We start from the raw sequence: 20,549 nt of genomic DNA, 5'->3' as shown, positions 1-20,549 counted from the left end.
ACTGTGCTGTACATCTAAAACTGGGATGAATTTACATTATCAATCTAAGCAGTTCTGCTAGAGGACATATGACTTCTCAATAGCAAAATGAAGAGAGAATTTAAACTAGTGGATAACATTCTCCAATAGCCACTGTTGCTTTGTATCACCGTTTGCTGCTCCAATGTGAAGATTTCATACTTTTTTCTTTTTTAATTAGAGGAATTGCAAGGGTCTTTAACAACTAATTTTTTTTCGTGGATTCGTTAGACAGAAACTGCTTCTGCAAGCTTACTACCAGTTGAGTCTCTCTGGAAATAGTTTCCCAAACAGATTGACAGTACAGGAAATCTTTTCAGGCATACTAAGACTCAGTTTTCCTCTCTGGGCAGATCTCAACTCATGAGGAATCTACCAATTGCTGTTTCCTGGCGTCACTGAAGAAACAGCAAACAGAAAACACTTATTGATTAATATTTACTTACAAGCAGTGGATCAGAGAAATCTGGAAGATCTGGAACTAATATTCCAACCAGGGCACACACCACAATTAACACAGTGCACATGCCCAGGACCACCACAGGCCAGTCGGCGATTAGCGCGGCATAGCTATGGGAGAGGGGCAGAGAGAGACGTTACAGAAATGAAAGTTACACAGAAAAATTAATCCACACTTCTCCAAAGAGCTGACCAAAGAACACTGACCCGTGTTCTTTGTTACTCTTACAGGAAATTAAGCTGCCTATCACAAATGGACAGAAGCCATTCGGAAAAATTTTTTCCACACATTTGTTGGGGGTTTTCTCCTTTTTTTATGGTAAGAACCCCCCTCCAACTTTCTCTCAAATCTCCCTAAAACTTTCTATTCTTATACAGAAAGCTTTTCATGTCAGACTGTTTTTTTTCCCCTCAGGATTCTGACAAAAATGCAGGCTTTATCTTAGATCTTCTTTGTGCTGCTACAAAGATGATTTACTATGGACTGAAATAGATATTTCTGTTGCTTACTACATGTTCAGCATTTAAAACTGTCATAGCAATAATTCACAGAAAATATTTTTACAGAAAAATATGCAAAAAAAAGAATATGTGAATTGAAAACTGTCGCTTAAGATCAAATACAATTTTTTAAATATAAATACTTTTTCCTTAACTTTATACTTAATGTTTGGCATAGATATCATCCATGATTGGGGACCACTAAAACTAGATACTTAGTTAAAAATTTAATGATAGAAAGAAATCACTATTTATTTTTTGAAAACTTAAGCATTTTAAAGAAAACAAAGAGAGAAAAACCCTCACTTTTAAAGCAGAACCCAAAAGAAAACATATCCCCTATTTTTACAACAGTCATTAAAAAAATACTCAAACCCTACACACTAATGATCCATGAAATCTGCTGTAAATTCAAAGATGCGAGGGAGTGTCAACATGATACATAAACTAATCAACATTAACTACCTAGTCTTGTAGCATAACATACATCCTTGCATTTTAACACCTAGTTCATTCTAAATTTTAAGAGTGCAAGGATTTTTATATGCAAACCCAACTTTCATTGACTTTGTAAAATATTTTTATTTTTGTTAAATTGACAGAAGAGTATCAGAAACCGAGTGAAACCCAGAAATCTTAATTTCTAAATAATTTTTCTTACAGTAAAGACTTTAATTCATAGAGTTTATGTTTCAAAAGCAACACTGTCTGAAGTGAAGAGATTAGAGGAAGTCCCATAAAGTTTAAAAGACATTAGAAAAATAATTACAGGCGATGAATCATTCTATACGGATGGTCTCTGTACACACTAAATATTGATCAAGAAGATCTACACTGTTACTTCCTCCTCACCTTACAAGCAGTGTAACATGAAAGTTTATAGCTTTACTTATCCTTTAGTTATTTCTACTGTCTCAAAAGATCATGGCTCTTCTTCAGTTTTAAGAGCAACTTATTAGCTAATCACAATACAATTACCAGCTCTACAGAATTTTTCTGTCCTGCTGCTAAGAAGGGAGGGAATGGCCATCTCTTCACTCCAGCAATGCTTTCCCAGCATTCTAACTGTAAAATCAACAGCAGTGAGGAAGTTTATGGCTGACTTTCCATAGCATGTGAAAATAGGCACATATAGGGGTCTAAGTGCACCTTTAAGGAGAAAGGAAGTCCAAAGCACTGGGTGTATCTCAATTTCCTATTAGGTAAACATGAAATAATTCTTACATTCTCACACGAGAGGTTAATTAGTAAAGGCTTGAAAAACAATCTGAAGTTTAAGTTTTTATTAAAGTGAATCACAAAGGGGCAGCTTGCCAAATGAGCAATTGTACAAAGTAGAAGTGAAGGGAAGTAAATGACCTAATAGAGTTTTCCTATTTATAGGACTAAATGTTTTCATAAACACCAAGCTAGACTGACTAGCTATTACACTGCTAGTCAGACATTTGCTCTGAAGTCATAAAAGTTATACCCAAAAGATTTATTTTCCTATTCATCACTAGTGCCAGTTCCTATTCATCACACTTTGACATGTTGTCTCTACATGTCCATTCTCAGCTGAGCAGCTCTTAATTTGGTTAAATTCTTTCAGTCACTAGGTGTAAAGGAAACTATGTCCTAAGTAAAGTGTTTAACGTGATAATAAGCCACATACTGGAAACAGTAAGTGCTTGTTTACACCCGCAAATTTGTCCTATTTCTTGTATCACATACTGAAATTCAGATAAGCAAAGCTGACCTGAGCTGACAAAAAGGATTAGCCAGACTAAATTTTACCTGTCTGAGCATTATTTGGTGCTGCTCAGGGCTCTGGCATCAAGCAAGTTGCCTATAATGAGCCTCAACCCCAAACCACTGTACCTGGCTGAACAGATGGCAGTTATTTTTCACCCACTAAAAAGCCATAAAAAGAGCTTAATTACTTTTTCTTTTCTCCAGGAGAAGTAAGCCACTGCCCTGATTCTGCATAAACGACCTGATAACGCCCCACGGAGTCCAAGAGGAAAATGATGACATCAATTCCTCAATCGAGGAATCACATTCAGAAAGGATATCCTTAGTGCTAAGCACATCCTTTAGTACTTTTCTAAATCAAGGTAACACCTCCTGCTTTTTGATGCCTAATTAAAACTATTTTTTGGTTGTGCAGTGACGTGGACATGTAGCCACACTGATAACTTATCCTCCTCTTTTTTTTTCCCCTCCAAACTATTCAAGCACTGACTGATGAATTCGCTTAAGTCTGACACTGACTGAAAGATCATTCTTTCAGCCACTTGGCCCCTGCTTTCAGTCTAGTTGTTAGAATGGTACTACTACTTTCAGCTAGCTATGTCCCATTAAAATACATATAGCTTTCATTAATTTATTTCCTCCTGACGTTTTTCACACACTTAGAAAAGGTTTGGTTTGTTTTTTTCTTCATGTTTTAAATAACTCAAAATGCTTCGGAGATACAGTAATTCAATCGGTATTTATCTCAGCTATTTAGCACCACTAAAAGCACCGCTGGTTTCAAGCTATTTGCCCTAAGGTGATCCAAGACCTCAGATAGTTTCTTCAGAAGGAGAAGACACAAAAGACATTGTTTAGTTTTCCTTCCCATTTTAAGCTGCAGACTAATGCGTGGCTGATGTTAAACTTTTCAAATCAGCACCTGTATGCAGATGTACTCAACTTAAACCACTACCCACCACCACTACACAGAAATGCACCACATATAGTGTCTGTACTGTAAAATGGTCACTGCGTGACTGAATTCACAGCAACACACAGATTTATGTAACCCAAACCAGGTACTTAACAAACAGCTCTGTTCTTTACTGAAGGCAAATCTTAAAGATGGATTATGTTTTTAATATTTTTTCACTTGAGATGGTTCCTTGTTGCCATGACTGTTGCGTTGACAGCTTTAGATGCGTTGCTCTGTTATTTTCTCTGACCCTGCCATTCTTCAGAGTGTATACAATCCAAACCTAGTGCTCTTGATTGCATGGGGCTTCTGGTTTTAGAAGAAGAAAAAACTATTATGATGAAATTTTCTGACCTTGTCTGTCAGGTTGATTTATCATTATTGATGATACAGCTAAGCCACTTCTCAGAGTAGCCCTTAATCAAAAAAGTACTGAGGCATGGAGTTTTCATGCTTGTGTACATACACACAAAGAGAATGGTGCAGACTGGAAAAAAATGCCATTAAAGAGATGAAAACAAGAAGCATTGAAATCTGCACGGGTTTTTAAATTCTGGCCTAGTACTAATGAAGAGACTGCTTGTCTCTCCATAAATAGAGCACCTGAGTTTGGCCACCTTCTGCATTCTATCCTCTTCCTGCTCCCTCAGAATTCACAGATGTGTTACAATTAGGGAAGTTAAAGAACTTGTCCCAACCTCTTTATTTCAGTGTTTATTTAGGGACCCATTGTAGATGAATTCTCATAAACATTCTTTGACCTTGCTATCTGCCTCCACGACCTCCTGTGGCAGTTTCAGAAATTCCCTACCCACTGCATAAAGAAGTACCTTTTGCTTTTAAAATTTGTTTAAATTTGCTTGTTTACTATTTTCCTTGAATATTCCTTATTCTTGCACTGTGCAGGGAATAACATTCTGCAACCCTCACATGTGACAGCATTGGACCTTACCTTTTTGGTAACTTGAACGGTCTGGCAGGCCTAGAAGGAGGAAAAAAGAGAGTCATTGAAAAAAGATGAAATATGCATGCACCTACCAATTTAATTCTTCCTATACATGGATAAGCAAATAAATTATGAATATCAGATATTTTGGAATATGAATTATTTTGAAAGGCCCACAATCATATTCAATTGAGTCTTTGCAAACAAGTAATTCAGAGAATAATTACTACTACAGACAGCTGGGTTTTCTAAAGCGGAATTTTATGCAGCTGATTTTTGGGATTACTATTCCAGAGGCTTTTGCAGTTTTCAACAAGAGACCAAATAAAGTAACATGCTAAAAATTCAGTACAATTGAAAATCATGACAAAGTTTGCACATGATGGGAGCAGACAACCACAACACTATGCTTTGACTTTGCAATCCACAAACCTCATTAATTGACCTTTGCAATTCCATTATGAAAAATTATCCATAAATTCTGTTTTGCCATAATACAGGAAATAGAATGACAGAGTATCTCTCTAAAATAATTTTTATGCAAGTTTTTCTTATTTCTTAAGAATCTAATATTATTTTTGATAAGGAGATAGCAAACCCAAGTGAAAATTATTATCTATCAGTTCAGTGAGCACTTCATTTTGTTAGCTATTGGATCAGTAAGTTTCACACACATTTCACTTAAAATAAAAGACTTCCATGAAAAATTTGCAAGTCCTTTCAAGAAGTTCCTGTCTATGAGTGCAACACATGATCACTCCAAAGATGTAACCATACTATGCCTTCAGTTAAGTTATGGACTTGTCTCACCACCAAAGACATATTTAATATTACTTCTTTAAAAGAAGCACAGAAATCAATGAATAAAGAAACAGCTACATGCATAAAACAGATCCCTTAGTAATTTTACACTGCGGTTGCTGAAAGCATACATCTGTACATTTTCACACCACCAGAACAACATTCAAACTTCAGGCTCCTCAGAGATTTTCAGAAAAGCTTAATTTACTACACAGAAAAGAAATTTGCTGTCCATCAGAGCACAAGATTCAACACAATGGGTTGAAATCCTCGTCCAGGGGAATGAAAACGCTGGCATCTCAAGGTAGCTGCAACCATGCTCACATCAGGTGTGAAGACTGCTCAGACTGTATCTATCTCTAACTCTGAGCCACTGTAAGGTAATAATCCACAGAAATCTGAACCTATGAAACACAGTGCTGTTACACCAAACAAAAGGTACAATCCAATGCAAATCAGCTCTTTATGTAGCAACAGGCCACTTCAGACACAGATTCAAAGCACTGCTAACAGGACAGGAAAAGTGTGATGAAAATGTAATTGACAACTGCTGTACAAAATAAGAATTCTATAAAAGCAAATTTCTATCAGCTGTAATTTGGAATCACTGTTGTTTGGAAATGCTCCAACCCAGTGCAGCTGTTAACTGGGACATGCCTGTAGGTACTACACAGTAGTAAGAGTTGCTCCTCGCAGCCATGTGGAAGCTGGAGAAAAGGAGGAGAAAAACAGAATAACCAATCTGCAGTTGCAGTAACTCAAGGATTAAGGAAAGGTATAGACAAAGATCCTCTGTTAAATCCAGCCACAAAAGTGAAGATTAAATTTATGAAGTGTCACCAATCCTCAGACTGCCAGTCTAAGATGCACAAATATGACCTTCAGAGGTACTGAACATACCCAATTTCTCACGTGATGCTAAAAACTTCTGGTACCACTACAAGAACAACAGACTCAGCAGCAGCCAAAATGTACAGAAACCCAAACAAACAAAGTTCTGAAACGACTTTGCAACAGTAGGTTGCCTGAGCCTGAAAAGAAGTTGTGGCAGGTTCAAGGGACTGTTTGCCATCTGATCTACAGCCTCAACTACATAACCAACTTTTCTCAGCTAAGGCTACACTGGACCATAATAAACTAGTTACTGAAGTCAGAACTCACTAAACTTGAATCTAAAGTTAGCAGTAACAGGACTCTGTACGAAGAGAAAAGTTTGAACAGACAAGCCCTTTCATGCAGTAATTCAGCACCAATGCAGAGCACAAACTGAATGTGCCTCTGCACCTCCATTGGAAAGGGACAAAGCTACAGAGTTGGGTATAACAGATTTTTGTAACTGCAGCACAGACTCTTGGGTTTACAGATGAGAGAGGAACGTGAACAGACATATTTACTGTCATCAAACATGAATTTCCAGCTTTTATTTGTAAATTTGAATTTCCATATATACTCAGTCACTTGTGACAGTGAGTCCCGTTTTCATCTGTGTCATAAGGGGCCCTGCCACGAGCAACAACCACCAGACAACAACGTGGCACATGCAACAGCCATCCAAGGACAACAGCTAGTACAAGCTTTGTAATTATGCTGACTTGTATGAGGGTTTCTGTGACAATTCCCACTTACATTAGCAGATAGAACTGCCTTCTGTATCCTTGGACTTTGTCAGTTTTAGTGCTCGCTTTTAAAATGAAGTTAATCTTACAAGGTTGAACAAACAAGCAGGTGCTCTAGCTGAGAATTAACTCCCACAGAGACAATGTTTTCTTCTACACAGGGGCTGCAGCGCTGTTACCCACATCATTATACCCCTGTATGATCGTCACTGTGATCCCCATGGCTCTGTAAGGGTTAGCTGATTCATCCAGACAGCCATGACCACATCACTGTGCAATGCCCCCTAGCTCAAGGCTTTGCTCAGACAGCGAGGTACAGAACCTCATCTGAGGTCCCCACAAAGCTGGCAAGACAAAGTTGTTGGAAAGGACCAACGTGTAATTGATAACACTCCAGGGATGATGCTGCCACCTTCTCAATGTATCTTCTTGTATATTCTCTCTACACTATACATCTTGTATATTCGCTCATCCCAGCCCTTTCCACATGCAAATTCTTAGTAGATAGGCATATTTTAAATCTCTCTTTTTAAGCTTTACTCTGTCTTTCAATTACATCTCTGTAACTGAGATCTGACAAAACAGATTTTCTAAATAGAATGTAAAATTCATTGTAGACAGAACTTTAAAAAATTAACTTTGCCTAATTTGGTTTACACAAAAGGAGGAAAAATACCAACACAACCACTCCTCATCCTCCCCCTTTCCCATCAAAACCAAACTACATTTCCCTCTGTTTCCTCCACCTGCAAAATATATTCAGTGCTGAACAAATGATGATGATTAAGTTCTTCAAAGTTAGGGAGGGTTAAAGGTCACACCTGCTATCAAACTGTTTTGTTTCGAAAAGCATGCATTGAAAAAACCTGTGTACACCCAGCTGAATTCCAGCAGTGTAACCAATCCCTTGCAGCTGTTGTGATGACTCTATTATATTGGTCGATAGGAAAAGTTATCCCTGAAAACTATGCCCCAAAAATTCTTTAGTTATGCTCTAAAATACAGAAATGCATGGCAAAACCAGATCTTTCCCACTTAATTAATGCTGCCGTGTCTAATTTCTGAAGTATTATACTTTCATTGAGCCAGTTTAAATAACAGCAGTAACCTCCAAAAAAAGTGCAGACAAAAACCAATCCTCATTGGTTTTCATGAGAAAGAAATGGTGAATTCCATTATTTTGCTGGGACAAAAGCCAAGCTGATCCGTGTATTAAATTACCTCTGAACCTCGTTCTCACAAGCCTGACAGCAGAAAGTGACAATCACAGTTGTTTGTGACCAGACCAGCACAACCAAGTTATTGACATAAACTGCAGTCACTGATTAAAACCTAATACACTGTGCACCAAGGGGGACAAAGGGAAAGGGGAAGAAAGGGACAGGCTCTATTCTACCACCATTTACTGTGACTGTCAGCCCCTGCCCAACAGATGCTTGGCTTCATCCTGTTCTTTCCTAATAGCAAGTTTTGTCTGAGCATCACACAATTAAGAAATACATAAAGAAAAGATAAATAGATTGGTTAACACCCCCAGATGTTTCTCAATATGAAATGTATTTTGGTTGACCAGCATCCTTCTGTGCAACACGGTGAAAAGGAGCAATGGTGTCTTTACAAAGGGTTGCTGTAATATAATCAAGTTTACTGTAGGAAATAACAGAGTATCAAGAGGATGGCTCAGGGCACTCCTTGTGACTGGACTGCTACAGTTCTAATATTCACCTTTTCAGACTAAATTAGCACTCGGCCTCAGTGTTTCTACCCATATTTTGAACAGTGAGATTACAGAAACCATTTGTACCTTTGTGTACTTACCAAATTGAATAGGGTCAGTTCACACATTTAAAAGCTACCATCGCTTTACATATTTTTCAATCTGAGAAAGATGCTGACTAGTGCTCCAGCTTCCTGGAGAGTAACACGCTGTGCCACAGGGCAATATCCTGACTTCAGGTTCCCAATGAAGCCAATGTCTCCTTTTGGTTACAGCACTGAATGAGTTTTCACATGGAAGTTAATAGATTGGTATGGGTATATCAGAGAGGGGAGTTTGGTCTTAATTTCAAGATTCACAATGGAAAATTGTGGAAAATACCACGGAAATCCTATGTATTATTAAACCTAGTTCTATAACTTTCATGTCACCTGGACATTACATGGCACAGAGCGATGTTTCGTGAACATGTTCCTCAACATGGGACTGTTACAAATGAATTTAACATTATGGCTGATTTACTGCATTTGCAGTGTGCTTCCTTAAGCTAATGCATTTCAGGGAAATACATGACTGAACACATCAGAGGCAAATAAAAGTATCTAGACATTTCAAAACACTCTTTTGCAGACTTTCCTCACAAACCTCAGCTAAGAAACAGGTATCAATTTAAGTAACCCCTTTGCCTCACAGCACAAGGAATCCATGCTTGCTGCTTCCTTAGTGGGTGCAAGAAACCCTGCAGAAGGTTTTGTATTCATTTCCATTAATAGAAAATTAGGAAAACAGGCATACTTTGAAGAGAGTTTTCTAGCTGTTGTGGAGCAACCATAATTTTTAAAAAGTGTTAGCAGCTATCAATAACCTAACAGGTTGAAAGAGATTTTAATATGGTTTTGAAAAGGAACATTGCAGCTTACACTGATAGTATCTTTTTTTTTTTTTTAAGAGTCAATTAAAAAGCATGAACACATTCCAAATCATATCTTCATATTAATTTATCCAAATAATACCTTCTTAAAATTCCTATTACAATTCTGGATATTGCCCTGGCTAAACATTTGATTTCAGATTTATTTCATGTCACTTAGATGCCATTAATTTCTCTTTTACAGTGTGTAGAGACTAGAACTTGGATATAGAATTTTTCCCCATTTTTCCGTGGAGGAAACAAGCCACTTAGACTTTGAGCTGAAATTAATGCCTGTGGGGTTACCACCCTGACATGGGGCAGCACAAAGGCATGGCTTGGGATTGTTGTGTCCTATTTTAAGGTGTGAGGAAACAACTACAGCATCACATAAATCTAAAGCACTCAGCATGGGTGCTTCTCCTCTGTTTCATTCCTGGGAGACAGCAGTTAAGGGAAGCAGAAAGCTGCTCTCCATCTATAATACATATAATATCCAACTGATTCTGGTGCTTTGCTGCAGCTGACTCAGCTTCCAGCCCTGGTACCATCTCCCAGCTGGAACCAGCACTAATTGCACTGCCTGCCGTCAAGAAGTTTATTAGGAACCCCCAGCTGGCTGGACTAGAAGCACTTCAAAAAGATACGAACCTTTGCAAGGTAAAAGTCTTTTCCCATTTAATTGCAGGAACTGGTCTCTAATGGAGAAAGTACTGACTGCTGATAAATGCCATCCCTTAGCAAATCCAGCTGAGATCCATACTCAATATTGTTTGGATATGAACAGTGACAGCCAGCCACAATTTCAGGGCTCAAACCCAGGCACAAGGGTAGTACGGAAATGGTCCCTGACAGCAACTTGACAGATGAGGAAAAGCCCAATTTTCCAAACTATCATTCAAAGAAAGCTGGTCAGGTGGCTGGTCTCCTTCATTTTGGTGCTGAGCTCACAAAAGTTCGAAAATAAATGTATACATTACAGCTACTTATCGTAAAGGTGTCAGAGGGATGTAAAGCAATCACTGACAGCACTGCAGACAACACAACAGCAGCAGAAGCAATCATGATAACTGCTCTAGCAAAACAAGAGTCTAGAGTAAATGAAAATTGTAGCCATTGCAGTAAATGTGTAACACCTTCAGTTTCTGGCAATTCAGACAAACACTGAGAGTCTCACATAATCTTAATTCTACTTTCCCTCCTGTAGGTATTTCTAAGAGGAATGTATTATTTCCCTTGATACAAATAATATTACGCCCATAAAAACACATAGCATATTTGTGAAACAGTGTACTCTTTAGGATGGAAATAATATCTATTTCCTTTCTGAAGTATCTTGTATACCACAGATGCCTAAACATACTGGTACATAAAAAAACTGTAAAAAGCCATATTAGATAAACTAACTTTGCACTCTTTCTTTTAATTTAAAGATTCACTTCAGTCAAAAATGCTAAGTTGCAATAAATAGCTGTATTTACTGAAAAAAACCAACCAAAAAGAAATATAAAGACCCTCCTGTTCAAGGATTATGAGGTGTTTAACCTCAATGCTTTACTTTGCCAGAGGGAAACTATTCCCTTTGTTGGTAGATCTGGTTACCAGAAGTGATAAAAGGTAGGGTTTTGTCATTATTACACTCATGGATAAGCTAAATCCCTGCAGGATAGAACGAGATATGCATCATATGGTACATTCTCCATTGGAACATTCAATACAAACTAAATCCCTGCAGAGGAAGAAAATCCACATGTTTTCAGACTGTCATTGAACCACGAGCACAACCTGAGTTGCTCTAAAATATGAAGCCAGCTTTTCCTGCTGTATCAGATATAACACCTATGTGCTTTATCATTTTAACAATCACTACAGTCACTCAGACAACAAATCCAATGGATTAAGTTGCCAAAAAAGACTCCCAATTAAATTTTTTGCTATGATGCATAGTTTTCCTTGATTCTAATCATGAACTTTATCTAGATGCTCTTTAAATATGCATTTTATTTGGCTGCACTTAGCTTTACTTATTTAGATCTCTAAAGGAAGAATAGGGCAACCCACAGCAGAAGGATGGTGTAAATAAGGCAGAAAATTCAGTTTTCTGAAAAGTTGCTTTTTTAAGGTTTTACTGAAAGCAGGCAAAATGTAATGAATTTTCAGGGGTTTTTCTCCACCTAAAATATCAAAGAATAATACAAAAAAAATCTATTTTTTAAATCTCTAGATTATCTGGGTGAAATTATCTGAAACTAACTCCTATTTCATCCCATTAAAATGCGTGAAATGTCAATGCCGCAGCTTTGCTTAACGTTGTACACATGAATTACTTCTGCTAAGACTATTCTTTTGCATAAAATTAAGCCAAATGAAGCTATGCAGACCAAAAATCAATATGCTATTTGGGAACTGGATTGCAGTTGTCAATTCACATTTTTGTACTTGAGATAGCAAGCTTTATAAAGGTTCTTGTCTCCTTTTCTTGTGTTCTTACCTACCTCTCAGTTCCAACTGAGCTCTAGGTTCACAGCAAGTATGAACAAATAACACTGCCCTTCTGCAAGGAAAGCAGTTGTAAGGAAGATGTTAAAAGCCATAAAATCATTGTCTGAGTGATCCTTGCTCTATTTCTGATTTAAATTTAAGCATAAACATGTATATGCTTTCTGACCTACAGCATGCACACTGGGTAAAATCCTAAAGAGTGGGGTAGACCCTACATACTTAACTAAGCCAACATTTCATTCATTTCCTTTCTGCTATGAAATCAATATTAAACTTTATTAACCCACTCTGAAAAAGTAACAGGTAGTTTTGATATCTCCCATTCACAAACTTCTGGCTCATGCCACTTTACAACAGGAAAATACGATTCCATCAAGTCATCAGAGATGGGAGAAGGTCAATGCAATCATATTGACATCCCATACGTGTGTATTTTCATTTGGAAGTTCAGCAACAGGGCTGGGAGTGATGTCCTATGAAGAGCAGTTGAGGACTTTGGGTTTGTCTAGTTTGGAGAAAAGGAGGCTGAGCAGCGACCTCACTGCTCTCTGCAGCTTCTTGAGGATCTCTTCTCCCTGAGATCTGTGATGGGATGTGTGGGAATGGTTCGAAGATGAGTCAGGGGAGGTTTAGACTGGACATTTCTTTACTGAGAAGGTGGACAAACACTGGAACAGACTTCCCAGAGAGGTGGTTGATGCTCCAGACCTGTCAGGGTCTGTCAAGAGGCATTGGCACAATGGCCTTAATAACGTGCTTTAACTTGGTGAGCCCTGAATGGGTTGGGTAGTTGGGTTAGATAATCCCTGTAGGTCCCTTCTAAATGAAATATTCTATTCTATTCTATCCCTGTATGATTTATTACATGCTGAAAATTAAAACTTCTATAAATTTATATCATACAGGCCTGAAATTGACCTGAAATTGAAATGCTCCTGTAATCTTCTCCAAAGCTGGGGGATTGTTGGGTTTTTTCCCCTCTCCTTTTCCTTGCTGCTCCATATGGAAGGTACAGATGCAGGAGCCCAGGATTTACTTACCAAGTCTTCAGTTTAAGATTCCTTAGAAACTCATGTTTGCAATACTGATTTTTAACGTATTCCCTCTTTCATCTTCAACAACTGACTAAATATTGTCAATTACTACTAAAGCTGGCTCTTTTCCTTAATAGCATCTACTTGATTCACTTGTCTTGTAAAGGAATTAAATCATCTTCTCTGTAGGAAAATCTGACAGTATATCAAGGAGCCAAGTAATACAGATCCTATAAACACTTTTCTTGTATTCTTCTTTCCCTAAACTTTTCTCCAATGAGTGTAGCCACTTTTAAACACTTCTCCAAAACTGTCAATAAGAAAACTGCCATCAAACATACTTAAGCTGGATTGTCCCAGCTTCAAATGGCATAGCTTACACACAATTTAAAGTATATACTTCTTCAAAAGGTTTAGTTGAAGCTACATATATATTCCTTTAACTTCTGAAACACTACGAGCAAGACCACATATAGTGCTGCCTGGCAAGTTAAACAAAAGTTCTGAACTATTTAAGACAATTAAAAAAAGCTTAGTAAAATACCACCATGAATCATTATTTGAAAACAAGCCAACAGCTAATTTGGAGCAGCCTAATATTATTTCAAGATCCTTCACAACTCTAAAACCATTAGTCTTTTTTCTTTTCTTGGTAATTACAGTGAAGTTAATAGATACGTTCTGGGATTTAAATGATGACTAGAGTAGTTTTCAGCATTTTTACTGGCAAAATGTTCCTTCCTTCAAAATATTTTATTTCAAAGCTGTTTTTATTACACTTCCCAGCTGAATGGAGCAACACAAGGTCATAGTCCCATCTTGTATTTCTCTGACAGACAGGAAATTAACGTGACCCAAGAAATCACAACACACGTAGAAGAAAAACCCCATCCCATGATAGCAAGAAGAACGAAAGAGACGTACATGAGTGCCTATTTGTATCATGGTATTTCTCCACAAAGGCTGAAATGAATGTTCTTGTAGGCAGTAATGACTGACATTAAGCATATGTAAGTCTGACTCGAGTAGGGAGACTTCAGACTGCCATAAATCACGCCTCAACTGGTACATGCTTCAGTCTTCCTTCCTGTGCAGATGTAAGAATTTGTGAATGTAAGTTACCACGAAGTTCGTTTCTGGTCTCAGAAAACCTCTTTTCACCAGAGTGTGTGTCTGAAGATAGACTAAAAGCACTTAAAATTCCTCCAAATTACTCACCTTACTATGGGGACAAACAGTAGTTTTTATCTTTCTGCATATTTTATCTCTTGCAGCAAATGAAAATAGTTACTTAGGTATCTTTGTTCTAAATTAAGTATTTCACCTCAAACACATATTTCAGTGTTGAACTGCTGTTCCAATGTCTGTGAATTCAGTCACTTAGAACGTCATAACTTCTAAGTGATATAAAACAAGTGTATATTCAACTCAATTAAAAGATTTAAAAGGATTTAGTATGCAGTTACACAGAGAAGGCTCTTCAGCTTACGCTGGCACTGATAAAAACCTGTACATACATAATGAGACAGTCTCGGCTGCATCTCCTGACACTCGCATTTGTTTTGTACGCTCAGCGAGAACCAAACAAAAAAGGGAATATTCACTGAACATTTAAGGTTTCCACTATTGCAGCTGAGACCCAAAAAAACCCACTGCAAGATTAAACAGGCTATAGAAGAGATTTAATGTAATCAACACCGCTCAGAAAAAAGTTGGTAAAAGTTCATTCATTTGACAGAACAAACTAAACATCCTACAAACTGGAAGTGTAAAGCACGAATTTTGTGGAAAGGTGTTCCATTAACATGACAGAAAATATGGGAGAAGTGATGCATGTAAGCTCTTCTAGTCCAGTACATTCATCTATTTATGATTTTATTAGAAAAAAAAAACAAAACACACCCTAATTTGCAAATAGAGGGGCCAGGTTCCCTGAAATATCATCAGGATTTCTACCTATAACTTCCCTCACCTGCACTGATCTGTTAGTGGTACCATTGCATTTCTATTTTGCATTGATAGTCCAGGCTTTAAGAGATTCCTTTATGCAGCAGATATCCTGCACAGAAATCTCACAGCAATCTTAGTTTAGCAAAATTAATGCCAGATTGCTCAGGCACCCTCTCTATTTCTTTCTTGCATTGTGTTTGGGATTTTATTTTGTTTTAATTTTTGCTGTTCAAGCACTACTGACTAATTAAAAGCATTTACAGCAATTATTATTATTTACTAGGAGATGAAGACAACACTGACACATATCAGAGAGGAAGGACAAGTGATTTTGGAAGGAGTTAGAGACAGAGGCAATTATGGCAACTCATGAAGAGCTTTCCAAAGCTGATGCTTCTCATTCCTCCCTTCCCCCATCCTAAGGAAGACTGAAAACTTTTAAGTAGAAATACCCGAATCTTTCAAAACCCATATCTTTAAAAGTGATGAAAATCAGGTCACTGGCCACACATAGTTTAGAGTTTTGCTCTTTGTTGTCTAGTGTTCTCTTTACTCACATCTGAACCTTACCACAACCTCCAAATGAATTAGAAGTATTGGAGAACAACTAAACATGGTCAAAGCATTCCAACAAACTGCCATCATTTTGGTTGTTCTGCCGTGGTTGTTTTTTTCCCTAAATAAATGTATGCAAATGCTCAGTTTTAAAAGTAATCTCAAAACTCCCACCTATTAGTAGTCCTTTTCAAGACTGAACACAGATGATGCTGGTTTTCCAGTCAATTTAGTACAAAAGAAAGGCCCCATGCTTTTTATGGTTTCCCTCACATTATCAGCTTTACATCTTCTGAAGACGAGTTCAAAGGCCCAGCAGATCGCTGGTTATGTGCAAGGTCTTCTTTTGTTCAAGGAAAGGTGAGGGATACAGGGCACGGGAAATTCATCTTCATGCACACGTGGAGCCTGGAGCCTGTAAGTAGCAGAGCCTGCAGGGCAAAATGTGGCCAGGCTGGTACTCAGCTGCACTAAGACCAGAGCAGGAACCTTCTAAGCATCTTTTTCCTATGTCAAAAATGCTTGATTCAAAGCAATCTGAAGTCTAGACAAATACTAACAATTAATTAGTACAATTACAACTGTATTGTGCATTGTGGGCTGTGCAAACAACACAATTAAAAGCCTGCAAAAATCCCTTAGACAGCCCAATGAATGAGGTGTGGGTTTTTTTTTTTGTAAGTGCACATAGTATTTTTCTAGGCATGTTATTTTTAATTTGTTCAGCCACTGAATGATAAATGGCATTTTTATTTGTATTCTGGTCTCTGTGTGTCAGCCCTTTGCTTTCAGCTCTACAAAGTGCAGCATGTTGTTTGCACAGCCAACAATGCACAATAATTATCATGGGAAGAGTAAATGAATTAATAAAAACCAGAATAAAACCCTTAAAGTATCATCCTCAGGGATAATGCAAGACTAAAATAAAAATGTGTGAAAATGAAAGCACAGCTCAAATTAGACGGACACGAAAAATAATTTTCAAGAAAGAAAAAGAACCAGTTCATTTGGTCCCAGGGAGAGCTCTTTCTCCACATGTGCACAACAAAGAATCCCACATTTGGACCTGGATGCATGAGATGGCTTCACATTCCCTTTCCTTTTTCTCAGCTACCTCAAAATCCCCAAGTAAGCCATGGGACTGTTAATGCTCACAAAAGGGAGCGTCTAATTTGTGGTTCCCACACACCTCCAGTCTCTCCATTATGGAAAGAACTCCTATTTTGGCATAAAAAAAAATGACTTAAATGAGAATAGAGGCAGAATTGTTTCCATACAAATTAGCAATACACAGGAACTCCAGATCTACAGCATGAACCAAGAGGTTTGCAACATCCTGAACACCGAATGAAATGATGGTAACAGCTTGTGTGCCTTTTACCTGCTGAAGCTTGATAAAACGCTTCAGAAATCTGATCTTCAGCAACCTGACCTAAAGGGTTTTTTTAAAGATACCTATCTTTAATCTTCCTAGAGGAAGGCAGAAAGTCTCTTTTATTAACATTTTAACACAGTATATGCATATTTATTTTGTACAAATTACATTAGTATACAATTCACATAACAAGTGAAAACAAAAATGTCTCTTAATGCATCAAATAAAGCAGAAGCTAACAACTTTCAAAATGGAAAATATTAAGATAGGATAGGCTGTTTAAAAAACTCCATATAGGAGTTGTTGTGAACAGTTAATGTTGTTGAAATGAGAATATTTGAAAATACTTTATACACATGTATACATATTATCAGCTCTGCAAGCCATGCAGAATGTACTAGATAACAATTATCCTTTTCCTGGAATCAAGCAGGGAACTGTTTCATAACAAAGTCTTGTTATTAAGATTGGTATTTGGCAAACATTCCCTTGCTTTTTGAAAAAACAAGAGATTTTTTTTTCTGGTTCTAATCTTTATGTGAAGTAACTAGAAGGAAAATATAAAATGGGTAAGAGGGAGTTGTAATATTCTACTCTCACTTCACAGCTTTTTCATTTTTATAGATCTTTTAAGTACTAAATGAAGTGCAAGTATTCAAGTAGATCTGCAGCACTGTTTAAGCAGTGTGTGGCACAGAACTCTGAGACGCAGCAGAACCCAGAATCCCAGAACCGCCACATAAATCTGCAATGCCAAAACAGTTCAAAAGAAGGTTTAAATCTAACTGAAAGAAAGCTGTACTATAAGTCTGGAGGTATGAATGCTTTACCAGTTTCCTGACGCTGGTTTTTGCCTTCTTTAGAATATAAATTGGTCTAGCAAGCGAAAACTAAACAGCAATTTAAACTAAGCTTTGGGAGCTACTCCAAACTAGGCTGGTGGGGGATGAGGGGCAACTTACAAAGTCTTAAATTTCAGCCAAACTAATGACTCTGTAAGGCTTTAAACAGATTTTTTTTTTCATGTTCTAGCTAGAGATGATTGTATGATCGTGGAGAGATCATCCAATACATCCTTTTATCCTGTCTTTTTCACCACAGATAATTCAGATGTTTTTCAGAACAGCTCTCTTTACTTATCTGCTTTAGTCAAAAGCGTTAACAGTATAGTCTTGAAATGTAAATAACAGTAGGTGATATAAAGCAGGTCTGCTGTGAGCAAAGAGTACTTGTATGAATTTATTGGTTTGATGCTGCAAAAGTGCAAGCACCACACACACTGGCAGTCTGGAGCATCTTCCTTATCAGCAGCACCAGCAGTTTTTCCACAGCTCCCCGAACTCTTCTCCCCTACATTTTGTCTCTGAATCCACAGACCTAAGCTTTCTAAATTTTATCATCAAAGAGAGATTCCAAAAGAATATCAAGATTAGGAAGGATACAGGCAGCCTTCAACTGGCATTTTCCTATTAAAAGCTTCCCATACAAGTCTGAGAGAAGCAGCCCAATTTGATACCAGAGACACCACCACTGTTATCCCGTGCCTTCCACAATCCTAAGACAACTTACTGAACGATCTCTGCACCTTCTTCCTCTTCCCCTCCTATTTACATGCACACGTTCCTATACAAATAATAGATTTCGAAAAATACCAGGAAAGACTGTAAGAATTTTCTGGGTTTATTTTTGTTATCGTAGTGTTTCGTTCTCCTGAAGTGTACAACCCTTCATTATTTATTTTATCCTCCTTTCATCCCACTAAACATGCTGCTGGGCTGCACAGTTTTACACTTTCCTAGTGGCTCCTAACTCAGTGCCTCCAGTTGTCATGAATCAGTCTTCGTGCTTAATCCACTTCTTCCGACTGACAGCCTTACTTGGTTGTTTTTCCTCATTTCTGCTCCACCTTGAAGGTTGCTGATGACTACAGAAGCAGGTGGCAGAAATGAGGGGCAATAACTGCCCACCTCCCAGTGCCTCTAAGCTCCATAGGTTTCTTGAGATTCACAAATGCGTTCTGGCAAAAAGGGTTACTTCAGCATGAGTCCTCCAAAGGGGCAGGGCAGGAAAAAAAAGTCTGCCAACACTACTAAAAGCACTAATCATATAATGCTCCAAACTGGTAAGTTTAGAAATGGTTTGTTAGAAAGCAAACTAAATTCCCAGACAACTGCATTCTGATATGGAGAGACAGTGAGAACTTCCCAGAGAGTGTTTTTGTGGTCAAGATAATGCGCCCACTAAAAAGAGAGGTATGAACATGTTTGCATGAACTACTACAAAATAACACAAAAAACTTTACTCAAGATCTTTTAACCTCAGAAAAACATACAAAAATAATCAGAATCATTAAAACCAGCAGTTGACGTATTTTACTTACTTTAGCAGTAGAATTTTTTGCCACAATCATGTTGCAAACCAACAAAAATATTTTCTTTTATGCTACAAGACTTTTTCACCAATCTAAAAAAATTACCAGCTGCCAAAGACTTCCAAGGTAGGGTGTATAGATGAGGTTTCCATATAATTTAGTTTCAATTTCAAAGCTGAACCCACTACAAAATTCCAGATCCAGCCAGCTTTAAGAGGATAGGACAAGTGTGGCATTATTTCAATCTGTCTTTACACACTCCAATCTGCAATGATATACAAGAGCCACATTCCTTTAATATTAGGTCACTGACAAATGTTAAGCCTTGGGCTTCAAAACCTGACAAAACCTGTCGTGCTGAAACAATTGGTTACCTGCCCAGAACTGTAAGCATGAGAGATACAGTTTGCAAAGAGTGTTCATCCCCCTCTATCTAATCACATCTTTCCCCCTTCTTAAAATTATAACAATATTTGAATGCATTTTTTAAAAATACAAAGAACCCAAATTAAATCTAGTTTGAATATACACTGAATTTAATTATTGTATTGTATGAGAACGTGTATTTTAAACAACCCTGTTAAAACACGCACATGTTACAAAGCTGGATGATTTCCAGTGAGCCTTGTAATAAAAAAATATGTGGAGAATAAGCTGTTGTGCAGATTAGAAGCTCAAACTGCAATAAAATTAGAGTATGAAACAAAGATCACTTAAAAACACCATACACCTAAGTGTTACTCTTCTGTGTACAGAAAGTTACCTGAGCATGTAGAAAATGAATACACATTTATCACCTATTCTTTTTAGCACTTTTTAGCACTCTATTGCCTTAGCTAGAAGCAAGTCCAGAAACGAAACAGCAATCAAACTGCAGAGTATGCTAACACATACAGCTGGTTAAATAAGTATCAGTGCCTTAAAGGTCGGATAGCATCTTGTTTTGACTGCTAACAGTAAGACAAACCATTTACAATAAATCATCATTTATAATTTATGTACATTCATGTAAAAATGTGTACTATGGCAAGGAAGTGCAAGAAGAAAGAAAAAAAGCATCCTGGCTCAAGAGCCCAATCAGAGATGTTCAAGCAGTCTTTGT

At 37.5% G+C, this 20,549-nt stretch overlaps 1 protein-coding gene across 6 annotated transcripts in view; it reads right to left on the bottom strand.

The window, feature by feature from the left end:
- DISP1 (dispatched RND transporter family member 1) overlaps nt 1-20,549 on the bottom strand; it is a 90,582-nt gene that overhangs the window by 12,283 nt on the left and 57,750 nt on the right. For all 6 annotated transcript variants that reach the window (XM_050316471.1, XM_050316473.1, XM_050316472.1 and 3 more), the window contains 2 exons: nt 4,623-4,652; nt 465-588 (listed from right to left, as the gene is read on the bottom strand). In XM_050316471.1, the coding sequence (XP_050172428.1) occupies nt 465-588; nt 4,623-4,652 (154 nt within the window). The remainder of the gene's footprint in view (nt 1-464; nt 589-4,622; nt 4,653-20,549) is intronic.

The sequence above is a fragment of the Myiozetetes cayanensis genome, unplaced genomic scaffold (genome assembly GCF_022539395.1).
Source record: "Myiozetetes cayanensis isolate MyiCay16 unplaced genomic scaffold, myiCay2020 scf2-11, whole genome shotgun sequence".
Lineage (NCBI taxonomy): Eukaryota > Metazoa > Chordata > Aves > Passeriformes > Tyrannidae > Myiozetetes > Myiozetetes cayanensis.
The sequence above is the reverse complement of the archived record's forward strand: the minus strand, read 5'-3'. Positions and strand labels throughout refer to the sequence as shown.